Source organism: Panthera onca, chromosome A1, assembly GCF_046562875.1.
Source record: "Panthera onca isolate mPanOnc1 chromosome A1, mPanOnc1 haplotype 2, whole genome shotgun sequence".
In the NCBI taxonomy this organism is placed as follows: domain Eukaryota; kingdom Metazoa; phylum Chordata; class Mammalia; order Carnivora; family Felidae; genus Panthera; species Panthera onca.
Window position 1 is genome coordinate 150696320 of NC_138339.1, and position 20175 is coordinate 150716494.

General features: G+C 48.1%; 2 protein-coding genes across 2 annotated transcripts; both read right to left on the reverse strand.

Moving 5' to 3' along the window:
- Positions 1-315: 315 nt before the first annotated feature.
- On the reverse strand, positions 316-3459 carry LOC144612919 (uncharacterized). The gene is made up of 2 exons (XM_078433092.2): positions 3284-3459; positions 316-2679 (listed from the first exon to the last, which is right to left on the reverse strand). Exon 2 carries the CDS (start codon positions 1324-1326, stop codon positions 316-318), a length of 1011 nt encoding a protein of 336 aa, XP_078289218.1. The 5' UTR covers positions 1327-2679; positions 3284-3459.
- Positions 3460-11492: 8033 nt separating this feature from the next.
- On the reverse strand, positions 11493-16222 carry LOC144612922 (ral guanine nucleotide dissociation stimulator-like). Its single transcript, XM_078433131.1, has 5 exons — positions 15328-16222; positions 14183-14367; positions 13274-13333; positions 12143-12336; positions 11493-11875 (listed from the first exon to the last, which is right to left on the reverse strand). The coding sequence occupies exons 1-5, from the start codon at positions 15421-15423 to the stop codon at positions 11493-11495; spliced, it is 918 nt and encodes a 305-aa protein (XP_078289257.1). The 5' UTR covers positions 15424-16222.
- Positions 16223-20175: the final 3953 nt, after the last annotated feature.

Below are 20175 nucleotides of genomic sequence, written 5' to 3' on the forward strand. Positions count from 1 at the left end.
TTAGTTTCATTGAATTTTTAATGAATTATTAATCACTCTCATGTTATGTAGCCAGACACAACAGGCCATGTTGTATTTTTGCACACACCTGAAAATTTTGGAGGAGCTAAAGCAGCAGAAACCGATATCGGTGGTTGCAGAGACTGGGGTGAGGGAATGAGCCATGGTGATTAGTAGTACACGTGTCTGTGTGATGGAAATGTTCTAGGAATACATAGTGGACATGGTTGTAAATTCCTGTGAAGGTATGTAATGACACTTGATTTATAATTTCAAAGGATCAGAGTAAAATTTTATTTGAAGTTAATTTATGTTTTATTTACAAAGAAAATACATAAGGCCGTTAAATATCTCTATACAAACCACAAAAATTACAAAGACTGCAATGACAGCGGAAGGGAATTCATCCTTTGGGGCTGCAGCCAACATGAGCCGCTGCTCGGGAGCTAAGGCTGGTTGCTCAGCTGCAGCAGGTGGTTGCTCCAGCCCTTCCATGCCCCCGCCAGCTGGGGCTGGAGGCTGCTCAGGCTGTGGGTCCACCAACGGGGCACGTGGCTCTTCCAGCTCCTGACAGTGAATCAGAGCTGGGACTACAACCTGCACTGGTGGGTTTGCTGCAGGGAGGCTCAACTCTTCTATGTGCTGAGCTCTAGGATGAGTGGTGTCCTTAGCCAGTTTGCGCTGCAAAGCTGCAGCAGGTGGTTGATCCAGCCCTTCCACGACCCCGACAGCTGGGGCTGAAGGCTGCTCAACTTCTGGGTCCTCCAAAGGGACATGTGGCTCTTCCAGCTCCTGACAGTGAATCAGAACTGGGACTACCACCCGCACTTGTGGAGAAGCTGTAGGGAGGGTCACTGCTTTTTCTAATTGCTGAGCTCCAGGATGAGTGGTGTCTTCAGCCAGCTTGGGCTGCGAAGCTGCAGCAGGTGGTTGCTCCAGCCCTTCCATGACCCCGACAGCTGGGGATGGAGGCTGCTCAGGTTCTGGGTCCACCAAAGGGGCAGGTGGCTCTTCCAGCTCCTGACAGTGAATTAGTGCTGCGACTAACACCTGCACTGGCAGGGATGCTGCATGGAGGGTCACTGATTCTTCTAATTGCTGAGCTCCAGTGTGAGTGCTGTCTTCAGCCAACTTGGGCTGCGAAGCTGCAGTGGGCATCACAGAGATATCAGGTGCTAGCTCCTGAGGGACGTCTGGATCTTGCCCTGGAATTTGTGCCTTAGCTTCAAGAATTGAAACTGTCATCACTGTGATTGCCATTCCATGGCCCTTCCTAATAAAGGAAACCTCTCCCGCAGACATTGTCATCTGAGTCAAACAACCCATCAGGAGCAATTCTCCCCAGATGGCATGCTAATCGAACAGTGATCTGATACTACGCACTGCTTCTAGCCCACCCGCAACCTCAGGAAACGTGCTCTGTGTGGCATACCCCATCCCCTCCACATGCCCACATCTCCCATTCAGAGTCCTCCTCACCCCAGGACTCTGGCTCTTTGGGCTCACGGTTTCTCCGCGATGAGCAGAGAAGGCGGGCACAGCACTGCAGTTCGGAGCCTGGAATGTGGACCCCTACATATGCCTGCAGCATCTTCATCCTGATGAAATGTGGGGGCTGGAAAAAATCCTGGGGGTACTGGTCCAGCCAGGTGCCCAGTATGGAGAAGGCCCTGGGGATACAAAAGTGGCCAGAACAATCAACATGGGGTGTTCCTAACACTCTGATGTCTCAGGACACCTCTGTGGGACCTGGCATCCTTGCCTCCTGATCCTGGATGTCCAGAGGCTGTTCCTACACCTTGTCCACCTGTGATTTGGAAGAAGTCCTGCCTGAGAGAGTCCTGATCACTGAAGAGGGACTGTCAAAATTCTATTTGATGCGAACCCCTTAACCAATGATGTGGTCTTCTCTGTCCTTCTTGGGGAAGCCAGACATACTCTTTGGTGTGTCCCCCTGCCTACCTCCCGCTAGAATTCAATTCCGTGCATGAGTGGAGGGGTGGTGCCAGGATGAGTCAGTGCCTTCACTGAATATACTAGCGCTCTATGAAAATCCGAACAAATACGGGACAAAGGGACTCTGTCTCTTACTTGGGCTTTTTGGACCCTCCTCATACCTTAAACATGATGACCTGTGCCTATATGGTGACTCATTCACTCAGTGCACGTGTGAGTGTCCTTCCACTGACACTGGTCTCCCATAGTGTGGGTGATATGTGGTCCTTGAGCCCTCACTGTGTCTCCTGAACCCTTGCTAAGCAAGCACACACTGTTGATGTTCCACAAGGTGGTGAGCGTGATGCTCCCCAAAACCTTTATTCTGGGCTCCCATATGGGGTGGAGGGAAGCCTGTGAGTGGGAAGGGAAGTGGTTGGACTCTCTAAGGGGCTGACTCTGTCCTCTGGCGCCCTTTTCTGTTTCACTGTGCCCACAACCTATCCTCTAACCTACAGGACAGGACCCCTTTCCTTGCTTCCAGGGAGAAGCCCTCAGACCTTTGCCCTCTCACAGGACTCTCAGATGTGTGGGATGCTGGGCCCTGCAGCCCCTCCCACGCACAGTCTCAGCACTGCCGTCTTGGAGACAGAAGGCCCGCCAGCACGGGTACAGCCTACTCACATTTTCTCCTGCTCCCGGGGTCTGCCATCCTCCCCAGTGTCAGGAAGGAAGCAGCTATATCTGGAGGAGGCCAGAAAAGCATCATATCAGGTGTCCTTTGGATACTACCTCTTGTCATATCCAGGGTCACTGACTGATGACTAGAATGAAGCTCTGGAGGGGAAGGTGCTGTCTGCTCTGTGCTTTGGATCCCAGTCAGCAACTACAGAAATGCCTGCACATAGTGGGGCTTCCTTTAAGGTTGGTGAATGATAGGACCCCAATCAGCTCCATCACACATATTGGTGTGGACCTAGGCCTGGGCCTTCTGCTTATCCGCAGATATCCTTGCTCTGGTTCCATGCAGGACTCAGACCCCCAGATGGAACCTCAAGTCTTTTCAAATGGGAATAGCCTAACTCAAGATCTGATGACAGTGAGGGATGAGGCAGAAACTTGATCACGGGCAAGAGGACAAAGATGACCCAGCACAGACACAGCCCTGTCAGCAGACATTTCCACAGAGCCAGGGTCACTTTCCCTGCAGTGCCCCCACTGAGTACCTGCAGTTATTCTACCCCGATCAGAAGAACAAACTGAGACTCAGGGAGGTTTGGTGACTTTCCCTAGACTCAAAGCTTCAAGGGGCTAAATCACACTAGGCTGTGAAGGGCAGGGTGCTCACCTCTTAAACATTAGGTCCAGGACCTGTTGGGTGGTAGCAAAAGCTCTCTACGTTCCCAAGAATGTGCAGAGGTAGGTGGGGTCTCTACCCAGGAAGGCGGGCACCAGGTGCTCCCCTCGCTGTTCCAGTAGCATCCAGACTCCTTCGATGGTCCACTCCACACAATTCTCATTTTTTACCCTGAGGTAGAACAGAGGAGGGACACAAAGTCAGACACAGCACCATGGACATCAGGAGGGTTGGGGTCCAGAATGCAGACCAAACTCACCAGCCCTCAGTGACTTGTCGAAAGAGTGAGACCTGGGTGCCCACAGTAGGAAAAATGATCTGGGCATCCACACGAGAATTTGAGGTGGGGAATGGCTGAACACGTTAGGATCTGAGGTCAGATTGTTAGATGAGTGTGGACAGACCTCCCTGCATTAACAGCATTGTCCCTATGATTTCTAACACCACAGTCCATTCTAGGGACCAGAAGACAGGGATATTTCCTGGCAGAGGTTACATCAGGGTAGTAGGACATGTAGTATGTTCAGTGCAGCACTGTGACATGGCAACAGAAGGGGATCATGTCAAAGTCCCACATTTGTGAAGGGCTGAATGGGTCAGGTACCTTGTCTCATTTCCAGAACGTTGTCTAGGTGGTAAGGCCCTTGCTCCTGATCTGGAGGGGCCCCAGGGACGTGTTCTTTGGCAACCAAAGTGCAGAGCAGTAGACATAATACCATGAGCCCCATGTCCTTTGGGTAAAAATCACCCTGCTCCTCATGAACATGTGTCAGACGTAGAGAAGGTGTGGAAGGATGGTCAGGCAAACCAGGACACCTGAGGACAGTCATTGAAGAAATATGTACAACACAATGCCAAAATATTCTAGACAGAATTGGACGTGATATGGTTTCTAATCTCTTTTCTGATATTCCTATAAATAAGTGGAGAGTGACTTTCCATCTGGCCATGGCAGGGCCTGGGCCACGAGTGCATGTTTTGGGAAGAGATGGGGTTCCAGGTTCATCTGGAGTCAGGAGTGTACGAGGGAGACCAGGGGAGTATCAGTGTGTTTTCTGTGCCCTGGGATTCTTTGCATTGCCTCTGGGCCGTGCGTGTTGAGTTTTCCCAGTACCTGCACTCACCCTGGGCCAGCTCTGCATCCTGCTGATGGCACGGGGCTTCCTCCTGTCCTTCAGGGAAGTAGAGCAGGGGCTCTCATCGTTCACCTTCTCTGCCATCTCTGATGTGTGACTCTGTAAAGACAGTGCCTAGCAGGCAGGCAGGGACTCAAAGCCCTGTCTGCTTCCTTTCGCTTGTCCTCAGACCCATGTGACTTCATTCCAGATATATGACACCACATTGTGCACACACCGCCCCCCCACCCCACCCCAAGGAGGAGAAGCAACATGGTTTGAGGGCCTTGGATTAACCCTGTTACACGTTAGAGGCACCACAGAGATCCGTTTTCCCTCCTTCCCAGCATGACATCTGCATGGCCATGATGGGTCCACCAGGTCATCCACTGCCATCCAACCTCCTCCAGTCCAGGACAGGAGCACCTCACGTGTCCCCCTTTCCCTGAAACTGAACACGAGGGGATGGGGGTGCCCAGGGATGGCTCAGAGCTGTGACCTGACCTGACCTGACCTGGCCTGCTCTAGGCTGCTGTGTATTACCTTATGTGACCTCCTGGAAAACATCCTGAGGCATCACCAGCATGGGTGAAGGAAACCTCTCCAACATCCGAATAATCCTGTACACTACACTGGGGTTTCTGGTATCCAGAGCCCTGGTAACTGGGAAAACAACAAGAGAACATCCCAAACTCTCTGTGTCTGTAGACAAGTGAGCCTGGTATGGGACCTAACTAGAACATGGGTGCCGGGTTACAGGAGTTCCAAGCTCTCCTGAGACCTATTGTGAGCAAAGTGATGTCACTGCCTAGGATCCACCTCCTGAGTCCGCTCCTGGGATAACACCTATGCAAATAGTCCTCTATTTGCTGACTGCTCACCCCCATTCTCCAAGAAATGTCACATCGGTCCACAGTTACACCAATGCACCCCTCTCCACAGCCCCCAGGGAAGGTCTGGGGGAAGCCAGGGCCCCAGCTTTGAGACATATCTGGGTTGAGACATCACTCTTCATTCTTACCTCTTTCTGGTCCCAGATTCGTGATTGTGCTTCTCAGGGATAGCTCATGTCTTTTCTGCCCAGTGGAGATAATTCCAGCATGTACTTCCTCAGGATGTCCTCAGACATACGTGGGATGATACCTGTGAAATTGGAGGAGTGGTGTCACATGTTGGAAATTTATCCAACCATATTTACTTTGACTTCTCACCTCCTCTGTTTCTGCTGCTCCTCTGATCCCACCCAACAGTCCATACTGGTGTGTGTGTTTGTGTGTTTGTGTGCGCGTGTGTGCGTGTGTGTGTGTGTTTACCAGTCCTCACTTTCTAGAGTCCCAGAAGATAGCAGCTCTGCCTAGGGAAGGATGGCCAAAAACTTCCTAAGAGCTTAACCTCTCTAATTTCTAAACCAATCCCTACAGATGGGATTGGAGTTGTGGCCTAGTAGGTCAGAACTCTCTTTTACGTAGACTTTGTCAGTAGTGTGCCACGAACCATTCCCTCCCATTGCACTGGGTACAATGGGGACAGGGTTGCACTCAGTGGGTTGCCGTAGCCTGGAGTGCTCCTCAGAGAAGAACATGCTGGAATGCCCCCTGTTACACTCCTCTTCAGCCTCACCCCCACACCACCTCCATGTCTGCACACAGTTATAGTAACACAACCTTTTCCAGAGCCCTCTCAGAAAACCTGCATCAAGTCAAGGACCCCATTTTGAGGACATGGAGTTGGGTTCATACCTGGTTCTGACTTTTTACCAGTCTGTGATTCTGAGCAAGGCACTCACCTTGGCAGGGTCTTCACTTTCTCCTCCCCTCAGTGGCTCCCTGGGATTCCCACATCCTGTAAACACATCCCTGTGTAATATCGTTCCTGGGGTGTGATATGGACGTAGTGTTTGATTTCTGTTCCACAGAAGATGGCAATGTGGCCCAAAGCCCATTCCAAGTTTTGGTGATTAAAATGTCCATGCCCAGCCACGTGCTCACTCTCACTCTCAGATCCTCACACTGGGGAACAACCCCCGTGTTGAGTAATGACACAGACGGGTACACATAGCCTAGCACTGAGAGACAACAACAGACAGACAAGAAGTAAGGCATTCGATGTGGACTGAATCCAGTCCCTACCCTGAAGTGAGCTCAGGGGTTGAGTGAAGTAGGTTCAGGGTGCATGGGTCAGCGTGACCTTCGTAGGACACCCCTGTGCTGTGCTCCCCCTGAAACCCAGGCAGGGCTGGAAGGAGGAAAAGGTTGTTGACGGCACCATCCCTTCCCTCAGGGAGGCTTCTTGGGAGCTCATGACTGAAGTGACATTTCCTTTTGTATAAACTCAGAGTTCCCTCTGAATTGCATGAGAAGGGGCTGAGGGCCCTCATTTCATCTCCCTCACACTCCCCGTCGTCCTGTGTGCCAGCTGCCAACGTCGCAGGCGCCCAGGTCATGAACGTGGTCCCCGAGTAGGGGAACCCCAAAGCCTTTTTTGTGTCCTCAAATGCTAACGTTCTCTGCTTGTCTCCTGCATCCTGGCTCGTCCGAGGCCCTGAGCCCAGTGCCTACAGGAAGGGTGACCAGTGTTAAGCTGTCTCCTGATAGGTAGCTCAGGTGAGGTCATTCCCAGTGGCCTACACAGCTGCAGGGCTCCTTAGAAACCAAAAGCCACAAAGTTTCAAATAGGAGTGCACTGGAGGAGGAACCTGGGGAGTCACCAGGCCCTAAGGGTATGCAGGCATGACTTTTATCCGTGCGCTTTTGATCAGAGCGCCTTGTTTTCTAGGTATTGTCAGGGCAGCCTCTTTCTAAGAAAGAGGTCAGGTTGTTGACACTTGTATAATATCCTTCGTAGTAGTATCTGTTCTAAGGGCTCTGTCCTTGCGGAAATGGGTCTGGATGTATGCAGTGTACTCCTGAATGGAACATTCCCGGGGCGCCTGGGTGGCTCAGTGGGTTAAGCTTTCCACCTGGGCTCAGCTCATGATCTTGCGGTTCCTGAGCTCCAGCCCTGCACTGGGGTCTGTGTGGACAGCTCAGAACTTGGAGCCTGCTTTCACATTTTGTGTCTCTGTCTCTCTGCCTGTCTCTCCCCCACCGGCACTCGCTACAACAAGGAGAAAAGAATCACTTTTGTGTGATGGACACATGTACCTTATGTTCATTATGCTGATTGTTTTAGTGGTATGTACATATGTGAAGAGTGATTAAATTGTCCACTTAGATCTAAGGAGATTTTTGTCACATAATGATACTTCAAGAAACCATAAAAGGTTTGAAAGGCTAATATACCTAGTAATGTAAGCACTCTTTCCTTATTGATATGAAATACTGAATACAGAACTCATCTTCAAAAACTGCTGAGTCATAATAAGAATTCAGGTAGGTCTATTGAATGCAATGGAATGAACTAAAGTCTTTGAAATATAAGAAGCTAGAAGTTAAGATACTGAAGTCATATTTACTCTCTAGTTTCCCTCTTGACATGGTCTTTTTTTATTCACTGATGTCTTTTGCCCTTTAACCTATTTCCCTCCTTCCTGCCCCTCACCTTTGCAATCATCTTTATGTATTTATGAGTTTATTTTATTATGTTTGGAGAATTTTTGTATTTTGATTTCTTATTTTCTGTTTCAGATTCCACAAATATGTGCGAGCATTTGGTATTTGTCTTTCTCTGTGTGATTTATTTCACTTAGCATAATGCCCTCCAGGCTAGTATAAATAATGTGGCATAATATAGGTGTGAAGATATCCTTGAGAGTTAGCGATTTCATGTGTTCTGAGTAATACCTAGGAGGGTTATTGAGGGAAATTGCTGGATGCTATGGATGTTCTACTTTGAATTTTTTGAGGAAACTTTATATTGTTTTCGACTGCCGCTGCACCAAGTTCCAATCCCAGCAACAGAGCACAATGATTCGCTTTCCTCCACATTTTACCCAACACTTGTAATTTCTTGTCTTTTTGATAAGATCATTCAGACAGGTTTCAGGTGATATCTCTTTGGTTTTGGCTTTTCATTTCCCTAATGTGGAGTGACATTGCACATCTCTTCATGTATGTGCTGGCCATCTGTATGGCTTCATTGGAAAAATGCCTCTTCAGGACTCTGCCACTTTCATAATTGCTCTTTGCTCTTGTGTTGCGGAGCGGTAGGAATTCTTCTTTTTTTTTTTTAATTTTTTTTAACGTTTTTATTTATTTTTGAGACAGAGAGAGACAGAGCATGAATGGGGGAGGGGCAGAGAGAGAGGGAGACACAGAATTGGAAGCAGGCTCCAGGCTCTGAGCCATCAGCCCAGAGCCTGAAGCGGGGCTCGAACTCACAGACTGTGAGATCGTGACCTGAGCCGAAGTCGGACGCTTAACCGACCGAGCCACCCAGGCGCCCCAGAATTCTTTATATCTTTTGTCTATTAACCCTTTACCATGTATGTAGTTTGCAAGTATTTTCTCCCATTCACTACGTTGCGTTTCCATTCTGTTGAACATATGTTTGCTGTGCAACACTTGTTTTTTAGTTTGATGTAGTCCCACTTTATTTTTCCTTTGTAGCTTTGGCTTCTGGTGTCAAATCCCAAAACTCAGTGTCAAGACTAAGATCAAAACCACTCTCATGGGTTTGGCTTTTGGCTTTTTCCAGCAAAGCCAAGGGCAGCAGAAAGGATTGCTTAAGACTCCATGCAAGTCAAGAGAGGTGAGAGGGAGGCTAAAGGACATCTCTACGAGCTGCTCTCAAGCTCCCGTATTCATACAAACGGTGTGCAATAAGTCAGTGGGCCACATGCTAGAAAGAACGTATTGAAGACATGGTGAAAACCAAGTTAAGACAGTATATAATATTGCATGCGACAACATGATCTAAGTATTTTGTGAGCACATACAGAACCCAACCCCTGGATACACAGCAACAGAGAAGCGAAGTCCAGCCTGTCCCCCAGATACACACTAACTAGATAAATGAACTGCCGCTGGCTGTTTGCAACAAGTCCAGAGAGCAGTGATCTGCTTTGCAAAGCGTTCCCTATAATCTCCTAACCCAAGACATAGTTTTGTGATTTCCCCACCTTCTGCGCAAGTTTTATCCATGATTTTTAGGTCTTAACTTTTTAGGTTTTTAGGTCTTAACTTTAGGTCTTTGATACATTTGACTTCGTTTCTGAGTGTGGTGCTAGATAGGTGTCAAGTTGTTTTTCTGTGTGTGTGGCTGGTCAGTGTTTCTGGCACCACCTATTGAGGAGACTGCCTTTTCCTCATGTTATATTCTTGGTTCTTTTGTTGTAAATTAATTGGTTACATATGCGTGGGTTTCTTTCTGGGCCTTCAGTTCAGTTCCAATGATCTGTGTGTCTGTTTTTACCCCAATACCGTACTGCTTGGGTTATTGTAGCTTTGAGATCTACTTTAAAATCAGAAAGCATGATGCTTCCAGCTGTGTTTTTCCTTGTCAAAATGACTTTGGCTATTCAGAGCCTTTTGTGGTTCTGTCCACACTGAAGGGTTATCCTATTTTTGGAAACGTGCTTAAACATTGATAGGGATTGCACCTAGGGGGTGTGTAGATGGCTTTAAGTAGTGTGGACATTTTGACAATCTTAATTCTTGGGATCCACTAGCATGGAATGTCTTTCCGCTTATTTCTATCTCTTCAAATTTTTTCTCCACTGATTTATGGTTTTCATTAAAGAGGTCTTCATCTTCTTGGTTAAAGTCATTCTTTTCTTTTTTAAGTTTTCTATGTTTATTTATTCTTGAGAGAGAGAGAGAGATACATAGAGACAGAGAGAGAGAGAGAGAGAGAGAGAGAGAGAGAGAGAGCGTATGAGTGGGGAAGAGCTGAGAGAAAGAGAGACACAGAATCTGAAGCAGGCTCCAGACTCTGAGTTGTCAGCACAGAGCCCAACGCAAGGCTCAAGTCACAAACTGTGAGATCACGACCTGAGCCACAGTCAGATGCTTCACTGACTGTGCCACCCAGGTGCCCGTTGGCTAAATTTATTCTTAAGTATTTTATTCTTTTGGAGGGATTTTAAATTATTTTCTTAATTTCTCTCTCTGATAGTTTGTGATTCATGTATAGAAATGAGGCACAATATATACATAGACGTACATATCTTAGCATTACTGAAATCATTTATTAGGTCTATCAGTAATGGTGTAGAGTCACTGCAGTCTCTGTATAGCATATCATGCACTCCTAATAAGTGAAAAAGTGCCTGGGAATATAGGATGATGTGATCGAATTTAGATGAGAGGAAGCAGATATATGGAGTGATACTATGCAAATTTTCTGAAATGTTTTGTGGTTGATATAATCAAACAACTCCACAAATAAGGTTTGTTTGGATATACATATTCTTTAACCAGACACAGAGAGCTGTGACATAGACATATTTATTTAAATCTTTAGTTTACTACATAAATGTCACCTGCAGAAAACCTTTAAGATCTTTGTACTTTATTGCCTAATAGATTAGCATAAATGGAATATTGAATATTTCATTTAGGTATTTTTATAATATGCACATTAGGCCAATATCAACATGGCCAGTCCAGGAAAATGAAACATTGTCAAGGTATTGTTCTGGTCCAGTCGTTTCTCCTCTGGCTTCTGGTCTTGTGTCAAACCTCAAAGGGTCCCCATGCCAGATAATGAAGATATTTCAAGGAGGAGCTTCACATAATCTTTGTTCTTTGCGGAATATTCCTCTGTCATAAAAATCTTAGTTTCATTGAATATTTAACCAATTATTAATCACTCTCATGTTATGTAGCCAGACACAACAGGCAATGTTGTGTGTTTGCACACACCTGAAAATTTTAGACGAGCTAAAGCAGCAGAAACCGATATCAGTGGTTGCAGAGACTGGGGTGAGGGAATGAGCTGTGGGTGATTAGTAGTACATGTGTCTCTGTGATGGAAATGTTCTAAGAGTACATAGTAGTCACGGGTGCAAAATCCTGTGAATGTACGTAATGACACTTGAATTTGTAATTTGAAAGGATCAGAGTAAATTCTTTTGAAGTTAATTTATGTTTTATTTACAAAACAATACATAAGGACAGTAAATATCTCTATACAAACCACAAAAATTACAAAGAACGCAATGACAGGATCAGGGCATCCTTTGGGGCTGCAGCCAACATGCGCCACTGCTCGGGAGCCGAGGCTGGTTGCTCAGCTGCAGCAGGTGGTTGCTCCAGCCCTTCCGTGACCCCGCCAGCTGGGGCTGGAGGCTGCTCAGGGTCTGGGTCCACCAAAGGGGCAGGTGTCTCTTCCAGCTCCTGACAGTGAATCAGAGCTGGGACTACCACCTGCACTGGTGGTGACTCTGCAGGGAGGGTCACCAATTCTTCTAATTGCTGAGATCCAGGATGAGTGGTGGCTGCAGGCAGCCTGGGCCGCGAAGCTGCAGTGGGCACCACAGAGATAGCGGGGGCTAGCTCCTGAGTGACGTCTGGATCTTGCTCTGGAGCTGGTGCCATAGATTCAAGAATACAAAGTGTCATCACCGTGATTGCCTTTCCATGGCCTTTCCTAATAAAGGAAACCTCTCCCGCAGACATTGTCATCTGAGTCAAAGAACCCACCAGGAGGAAATCTCCCAGATGACAGGCTAATGGAACAGTGATCTGAGACTACTCACAACTCCTAGCCCACCCGCAGTCTCAGGAAACGTGCTTTGTGTGGCATACCCCGTCCCATCCACATGCCCACATCTCCCACCCAGAGTCCTCCTCACCCAGAGATTCTGGCTCATTGGGTTCATGGTTTCTCCGTGATGAGTAGAGAAGGCGGTCACGGCACTGCAGCTCGGAGCCTGGCATGTGGACCCCTATATATGCCCGCAGTATCTGCAGGCTGATGAAATCTGGGGGCTGGAAAAAGTCCTCAGGGTAGTGGTCCAGCCAGGTGCCCAGAATGGAGGAGATGGCCCTGGGGATACAAAAGTAGCCAGAACAATCAACATGGGGTGTTCCTCCTGCACTAATGTTTCAAGACAGGCCTGTGGGACCTAGCCTCCTCTATGCCTCCTGCTCATGGATGTACAGAGGGTGGTTCTATGCCGTGTCCACCTGTGATTTGGCAGTCCCACCTAAGAGAGTCCTGGTCACTGAAGAGGGACCGTGAAAATTCTATTTGACGGAAAACCCTTAACCAATGATGTGGTTGTCTCTGTCCTTCTTGGGAAGCCAGACATACTCCCTGGTGTGTCCTCTGCCTACCTCTCACTAGAATTCAACTCCGTGCATGAGTGGAGGGGTGGTGTCAGGATGAGTCAGTGCCTTCACTGCATACACTAGTGCTCCATGAAAATCTGAACACATACGGGACAAAGGCACTCTGTCTCTTACCTGGGCTTGCTTGAAACCTCCTCACGTGATGACCTGTGCCTCTATGCTGCCTCATTCACTTAGTGCACATGTGGGTGTCCTCCCACCGACACTGGTTCTCCCATAGTGTGGGTGATATGTGGTCCTTGAGCCCTCACTGTGTCTCCTGAACCCTTGCTAAGCACACACTGTCGAAGTTCCACAAGGTGGTGAGCATGATGCTCCCCAAAACCTTTATTCTGGGCCCTCTGATGGGGGTGGAGGCAAGCCTGTGAGTGGGAAGGGATGGGGTTGGACTCTCGAAAGGGCTGAATCTGTCGTCTGTTGCCCTCTGCTGTCTCATTGTGCCCACAGCTTATCCTCTAACCCACAGGACAAGACCCCTTTCCTTGCTTCCAGGGAGAAGCCCTCAGAGCTTTGCCCTCTCACAGGTCTCTCAGATGTGTGGGATGCTGGGTCCTGAAGCCCCTCCCACGCACAGTCTCAGCACTGCCCTCTTGGAGAATGAAGGCCCTCCAGCATGAGCTCAGCCTACTCACATTTTCTCCTGCTTCCGGGGTCCACCATCTTCCTCAGTCTCAGGAAGGAAGCAGCCATATCTGGAGGAGGCCAGAAGGGCATCATATCAGGTGTCCTGTGGATACTACCTCTTGTCATATCCAGAGTCACTGACTGCTGACTAGAATGGAGCTCTGGAGGGGCACCTGGGTGGTTCAGCTGGTTAAGCCTCCGACCTCGGCTCAGGTCATGATCTCGTGGTCCGTGAGTTCGAGCCCCGCGTTGGGCTCTGTGCTGACCGCTCAGAGCCTGGAGCCTGTTTCAGATTCTGTGTCTCCCTCTCTCTCTGACCTTCCCCAGTTCATGCTCTGTCTCTCTCTGTCTCAAAAATAAAAATAAAATGTTAAAAAAAAATTTTTTTTAAAAGAAAAAGAATGGAGCTCTGGAGGGGAGGGTGCTGTCTGCTCTGTGCATTGGATCCCAGTCAGCTGCTACAGAAGTGCCTGCACCTAGTGGGGCTTCCTGTATGTTTGATGAACGATAGGGCCCCAATCAGCTCCATCACACATATTGGTGTGGGTCTGGGCCTCCTGCTCATCCTGGGCATCCTTGATTAGTTTGACCCGGGACTCAGACACACAGATAGACCCTCACATCTCCTTTTCAAATGGGAAAAGAGCCCAACTCAACACCTGGTGACAGTGAGGGATGAGGCAGAAACTTGATCATGGGGAAGAGGACAAAGATCACCCAGCAGACACACAGCCCGTCCAGCAGACCTTTCCACAGGGCCAGGGTCACTTTCCAAGCAGTGCCCCCACTGAGTACCTGTAGTTATTCTACTCGGATCAGAGGAACAAACTGAGACTCAGGGAGGTTTGGTGACTTTCCTTAGACTCAAAGCTTTAAGGAGCTGAATCACACTAGGCTGTGAAGGGCAGGGTGCTCACCTCATAAACAATAGTTCCAGGACCTGTTGGGTGGTAGCAAAAGCTCTGTACGTGCCCAAGAATGTGAAGAAGCAGGTGGGGTCTCTCCACAGGAAGGCGGGCACCAGGTGCTCCACTCGCTGCTTCAGCAGGCCTGCATTGATGGTCCACTCCACACAGTTCTCATTCTCGTTCACGGGTGCGGCCTTTTTACCCTGAGATAGAACAGAGGAGGGACACAAAGTCAGACACAGCACCATGGACATCAGGAGGGTTGGGGTCCAGAATGCAGACCAAACCCCCCAGCCCTCAGTGACTTGTCGAAAGAGTGAGACCTGGTGCACACAGCAGGAAAAAGGATCTTGGCATTCACGTGAGAATTTGAGGTGGGGAAATGACTGAATAAGTTAGGATCTGAGGTCAGATTGTTAGATGAGTATGGACAGCACCTCCCTGCATTAACAGCATTGTCTTTGTGATTTCTAACACCACAGTCCATTCTAGGGATCAGAAGACAGGGACATTACCTGGCAGAGGTTGGATCAGGATAATAGGACATGTAGGATGTTCAGTGCAGCACTGTGACATGGCAACAGAAGGGAATCATGTAACAGTCCCGCATTTGTGAAGGGCTGAATGGGTGAGGTAAGTGGTCTCATTTCCAGAATGTTGTCTAGGTAGTAAGGTCCTTGCTCCTGATCTGGAGGGCCCTAGGGACGTGTTGCTTGGCAACCAAAGTGCAGAGCAGTAGACATAATACAGTGAGTCCCATGTCCTTTGGGTAAAAATCTCCCTGCTCATCACGAACATGTGTCAGATGTGGGGAAGTTGTGGAAGGATGGTCAGGCGAACCGGGACACCTGGGAACAGTCGTTGAGGAAACATGTATGACAATGGCAATATATTCTAGACAGAATGGGACGTGAAATGGTTTCACACCCGTTTTCTGATATTCCTACAAATAAGTGGAGAGTGACGTTGCATCTGGCCATGGCAGGGGCTGGGCCACGAGGGCATGTTTGAGGAGCACATGGCGTTCCAGGTTCCTCTGGGATCAGGAGTCTATGAGAGAAACCAGGGGAGTATCAGTGTGTTTTCTGTGCCCTGGGATTCTTTGCACTGCCTCTGGGCTGTGCGTGTTGGGTTTCCCTGGTACCTTCACTCACCCTGAGCCAGCGGGGCATCCTGCTGATGGCATGGGGCTTCCTCCTGTCCTTCAGGGAAGTAGAGGAGGGGCTCTCATCATTCACCTTCTCCTCCATCTCTGACGTGTGGCTCTGTAAAGACAGTGCCCAGCACGCAGGCAGGGGTCCTCAAAGCCATGTCTGCTTGCTTTCCCTTTTCCTCGACCCGTGTGAATTCATTGCAGATATATACACCACAGTGTGCACACACCTCCCCCAAGGAGGAGAAGCAACGTGGTTTGAGGGCCTTGGATTAAACCGGTTATAGGTTAAAGGCACCTCAGAGATCCCTTTTGCCTCCTTCCCAGCATGACATCTGCATGGCCATGATGGGTCCACCAGGTCGTCCACTGCCATCCAACCTCCTCCAGTCCAGGACAGGAGCACCTCACGTGTCCCCCTTTCCCTGAAACTGAACACGAGGGGATGGGGGTGCCCAGGGATGGTTCAGAGCTGTGACCTGACCTGACCTGGCCTGGCCTGCTCTAGGCTGCTCTGTATTACCTTATGTGACCTCCTGGAAAACATCCTGAGGCATCACCAGCGTGGGTGAAGGAAACCTCTCCAACATCCGAATAATCCTGTACACTGGGGTTTCTGGTATCCAGAGCACTGGTAACTGGGAAAACAAGAGAACATCCCAAACTCTCTGTGTCTGTAGACAAGTGAGACTGGTATGGGACCTCACTAGTGCATGGGTGCCGGGTTACAGGAGTTCCAAGTTCTCCTGGGGCCTATTGTGAGCAAAGTGATGTCACTGCCTAGGATCCACCTCCTGAGTCTGCTCCTGGGATAACACCTATGCAAATAGTCCTCTATTTGCTGAATGCTCACCCCTTTCTCCATGAAATGTCACATCGGTCTACAGTTACAGCAACGTACCCCTCTCCACAGCCCCCTGGGAAGGTCTGGGGGCAGCCAGGGTCCCAGTTTTGAGACGTATCTGGGTTGAGACACAACTCTTCATTCTTACCTCTTTCTGGTGCCAGATAAGTGATTGTGTCTTTCAGGGATGGTCCCTGTCTCCTCTGCTCAAGGGACATAATTATAGGATGTACTTCCTCAGGATGTCCTCAGGCATACGTGGGACGATACCTGTGAAATTGGAGGAGTGGTGTCACATGTTGGATATTTATCCATCCACATTTACTTTGACTTCTCACCTCCTTTGGTTCTGCTGCTCCTCTGATCCCAAGTGTGCGTACATGTGTGCGTACGTGTGTGCATGCAAGTGTGTGTGTGTGTACGTGTGTTTACCAGTGCTCATTTTCTGGAGTCCCAGAAGATAACATCCCCACCTAGGGAAGGATGGCCAAAAATTTCTTAAGCGCTTAGGTTCTCTAATTTTTAAAGCAATCCATACAGAAGGGATTGGAGTTGTGGCCTAGTAGGCCAGAACTCTCTTTTACGTAGACTTTGTCAGTAGTGTGCCACAAGCCATTCCCTCCCTTTCCACTGGGTACAATGGGGACAGGGTGGCACTCAGTGGGCTGCCCTAGCCTTGGGTCCTCCTCAGGGAAGAACATGCTGGAATGTCGTCTGTTACGCTCCTCTTCAGCCTCACCCCCACACCACCCCCATGTCTGCACAGAGTCACAGTAACACAACCTTTTCCCGAGCCCCCTCAGAAAACCTGGGTCAAGTCAAGGACCCCATTTTGAGGACATGGAGTTGGGTTCATGCCTGGTTCTGACTTTTTACCGGTCTGTGATTCTGAGCAAGGCACTGACCCTGCCAGGGTCTTCACTTTCTCCTCCCCTCATGGCTCCCTGGGATCCCCACATCCTGTAAACACATCCTTGTGTAATTTCCTTCCTGGAGTGTGGTATGGACTTAGTGTTTGATTTCTGTTCCAAAGAAGATGGCAATGTGACCCCAAGCCAACCAAGTTTTGTTGATAAAATATCCATGGCACAACCACATGCTCACTGTCACTCTCTGTGTTGTCTCTCAGATTCTCACACTGGGGAACCACCCCTGTGTTGAGTAATGACACAGACAGGTACACAGAGCCTAGCCCTGAGAGACAACAACAGACAGGGAAGAACTAAAGCATTCGATGTGGACTGAATCCTGCCACCACCCTGAAGTGAGCTCAGGGGTTGAGTGAAGCAGGTTCTGTCTCAGTGATGACAAGAGCCCCAACCTACTGAGAGGCTCTCAGGAGCCCTCAGCAAAGCACTGCTGAATTCCTGGTCCCCTGGGTCTGTGAGGTGTTAAGTTTATGGGGAAGCCACTAAGGGTGAGGGAATATTGTCACACAGCACTAGAGCAGAGTACTGAATATGTCCTCCTGCCCCAGGCCCTGGATCTCCTTACCCTCCCTCTCTGCTGTCCTCCCCAGGTCTTTCCAGGCTCCCTGCTGTCCTTTCAAATGTCCACTGTGGCAACACCAACCTCTGCCTCCGAGTGTCTGCACCACTGTGCCTTCTGCCAGGCTACATATATTCGGATTTGTGCAGGGCTGACTCGTTCTTGCACTGTTGCAGGAAATATGAATGTTTCCTCAGCACAGCCTTGTCAGACCCTCACCTGGTGGAGCTCAGGACCCAGTTTAGCACCTTGATTTTTTCTATGGAGTCATTGCTCATGTCATTCACATTTTTGTTTCATGTTCTTTCCATCTTCCTGTCTAGACCTTGAGCTCCTAGAGGGAAGACCTGGCTGCCTTACCATCACTGGCTCTATCTGAATGCTCAGATGTTCTTTCCCAGTGGATGAATGAAGAGGTAAGGAGATCCGTCCCACCATTTAGCAGCTCAGTCATTATAGCCTAATTTACTTGGGTCATCTTTCAAAACTTATTTTATTTTATATTTTTTTCAGTCTACTGTACTCCTAACTTGGGGTGTGAAATCACACTCCAAGATGAAGAGTCTCATCCCCTACTGACTGAAACAGCCAATTTTAATGGAACTAGACTGATTTCTAAGTTATCTTGCAGGTTAACATTTTGTAGGTATATTAGGTTATGCTGAATTACCAGAGAATGCCCCAAATTTCAATAGCATGTCCCCATAGATTTCCTCACATGACAGTACTGGGTGCGTGTTTAGATTGGAGACTAAACTTCTTCATGTGGTCATTCAGGAACCCAGCGTTCCTCCATTTTGTCCCTTCTCCCTCCTGAGGATATCAGGTACTTCCACAACCAACAGCACAAGGGGTGATAAAGGGGACAGAGAACAAAGAAATGCACATGGGAGCATGTTATCAGCCAGGTCTAGAGTGCCTAAAATATCCGCCTTTACACTCATTCCTTGTTTTATTTTTTTTTTTATTTTTTTTTTTTATTTTTATTTTTTTTTATTTTTTAATATATGAAATTTACTGTCAAATTGGTTTCCATACAACACCCAGTGCTCATCCCAAAAGGTGCCCTCCTCAATACCCATCACCCACCCTGCCCTCCCTCCCACCCTGCCCTCCCTCCCACCCCCCATCAACCCTCAGTTTGTTCTCAGTTTTTAACAGTCTCTAATGCTTTGGCTCTCTCCCACTCTAACCTCTTTTTTTTTTTTTTTTTTTTCCTTCCCCTCCCCCATGGGTTTCTGTTATGTTTCTCAGGATCCACATAAGAGTGAAACCATATGGTATCTGTCTTTCTCTGTATGGCTTATTTCACTTAGCATCACACTCTCCAGTTCCATCCATGTTGCTACAAAAGGCCATATTTCATTTTTTCTCATTGCCACGTAGTATTCCATTGTGTATATAAACCACAATTTCTTTATCCATTCATCAGTTGATGGACATTTAGGCTCTTTCCATAATTTGGCTATTGTTGAGAGTGCCGCTATAAACATTGGGGTACAGGTGCCCCTATGCATCAGTACTCCTGTATCCCTTGGATAAATTCCTAGCAGTGCTATTGCTGGGTCATAGGGTAGGTCTATTTTTAATTTTCTGAGGAACCTCCACACTGCTTTCCAGAGCGGCTGCACCAATTTGCATTCCCACCAACAGTGCAAGAGGGTTCCTGTTTCTCCACATCCTCTCCAGCATCTATAGTCTCCTGATTTCTTCATTTTGGCCACTCTGACTGGCGTGAGGTGATATCTGAGTGTGGTTTTGATTTGTATTTCCCTGATAAGGAGCGACGTTGAACATCTTTTCATGTGCCTGTTGGCCATCCGGATGTCTTCTTTAGAGAAGTGTCTATTCATGTTTTCTGCCCATTTCTTCACTGGGTTATTTGTTTTTCGGGTGTGGAGTTTGATGAGCTCTTTATAGATTTTGGATACTAGCCCTTTGTCCGATGTGTCATTTGCAAATATCTTTTCCCATTCCGTTGGTTGCCTTTTAGTTTTGTTGGTTGTTTCCTTTGCTGTGCAGAAGCTTTTTATCTTCATAAGGTCCCAGTAATTCACTTTTGCTTTTAATTCCCTTGCCTTTGGGGATGTGCCGAGTAAGAGATTGCTACGGCTGAGGTCAGAGAGGTCTTTTCCTGCTTTCTCCTCTAAGGTTTTGATGGTTTCCTGTCTCACATTCAGGTCCTTTATCCATTTTGAGTTTATTTTTGTGAATGGTGTGAGAAAGTGGTCTAGTTTCAACCTTCTGCATGTTGCTGTCCAGTTCTCCCAGCACCATTTGTTAAAGAGACTGTCTTTTTTCCATTGGATGTTCTTTCCTGCTTTGTCAAAGATGAGTTGGCCATACGTTTGTGGGTCTAGTTCTGGGGTTTCTATTCTATTCCATTGGTCTATGTGTCTGTTTTTATGCCAATACCATGCTGTCTTGATGATGACAGCTTTGTAGTAGAGGCTAAAGTCTGGGATTGTGATGCCTCCTGCTTTGGTCTTCTTCTTCAAAATTACTTTGGCTATTCGG

Coding starts and splice junctions, on each gene's coding strand:
- LOC144612919 (XM_078433092.2), bottom strand. CDS start 1,326: ATGGGTTGTTTGACTCAGATGACAATGTCTGCGGGAGAGGTTTCCTTT.
- LOC144612922 (XM_078433131.1), bottom strand. CDS start 15,423: ATGGAGGAGAAGGTGAATGATGAGAGCCCCTCCTCTACTTCCCTGAAG. Junction 13,334..14,182: donor CTGGAACTATTGTTTATGAG/GTGAGCACCCTG, acceptor GGCCTCCTCCAG/ATATGGCTGCTTCCTTCCTG. Junction 11,876..12,142: donor CAATGAGCCAGAATCTCTGG/GTGAGGAGGACT, acceptor CTATGGCACCAG/CTCCAGAGCAAGATCCAGAC.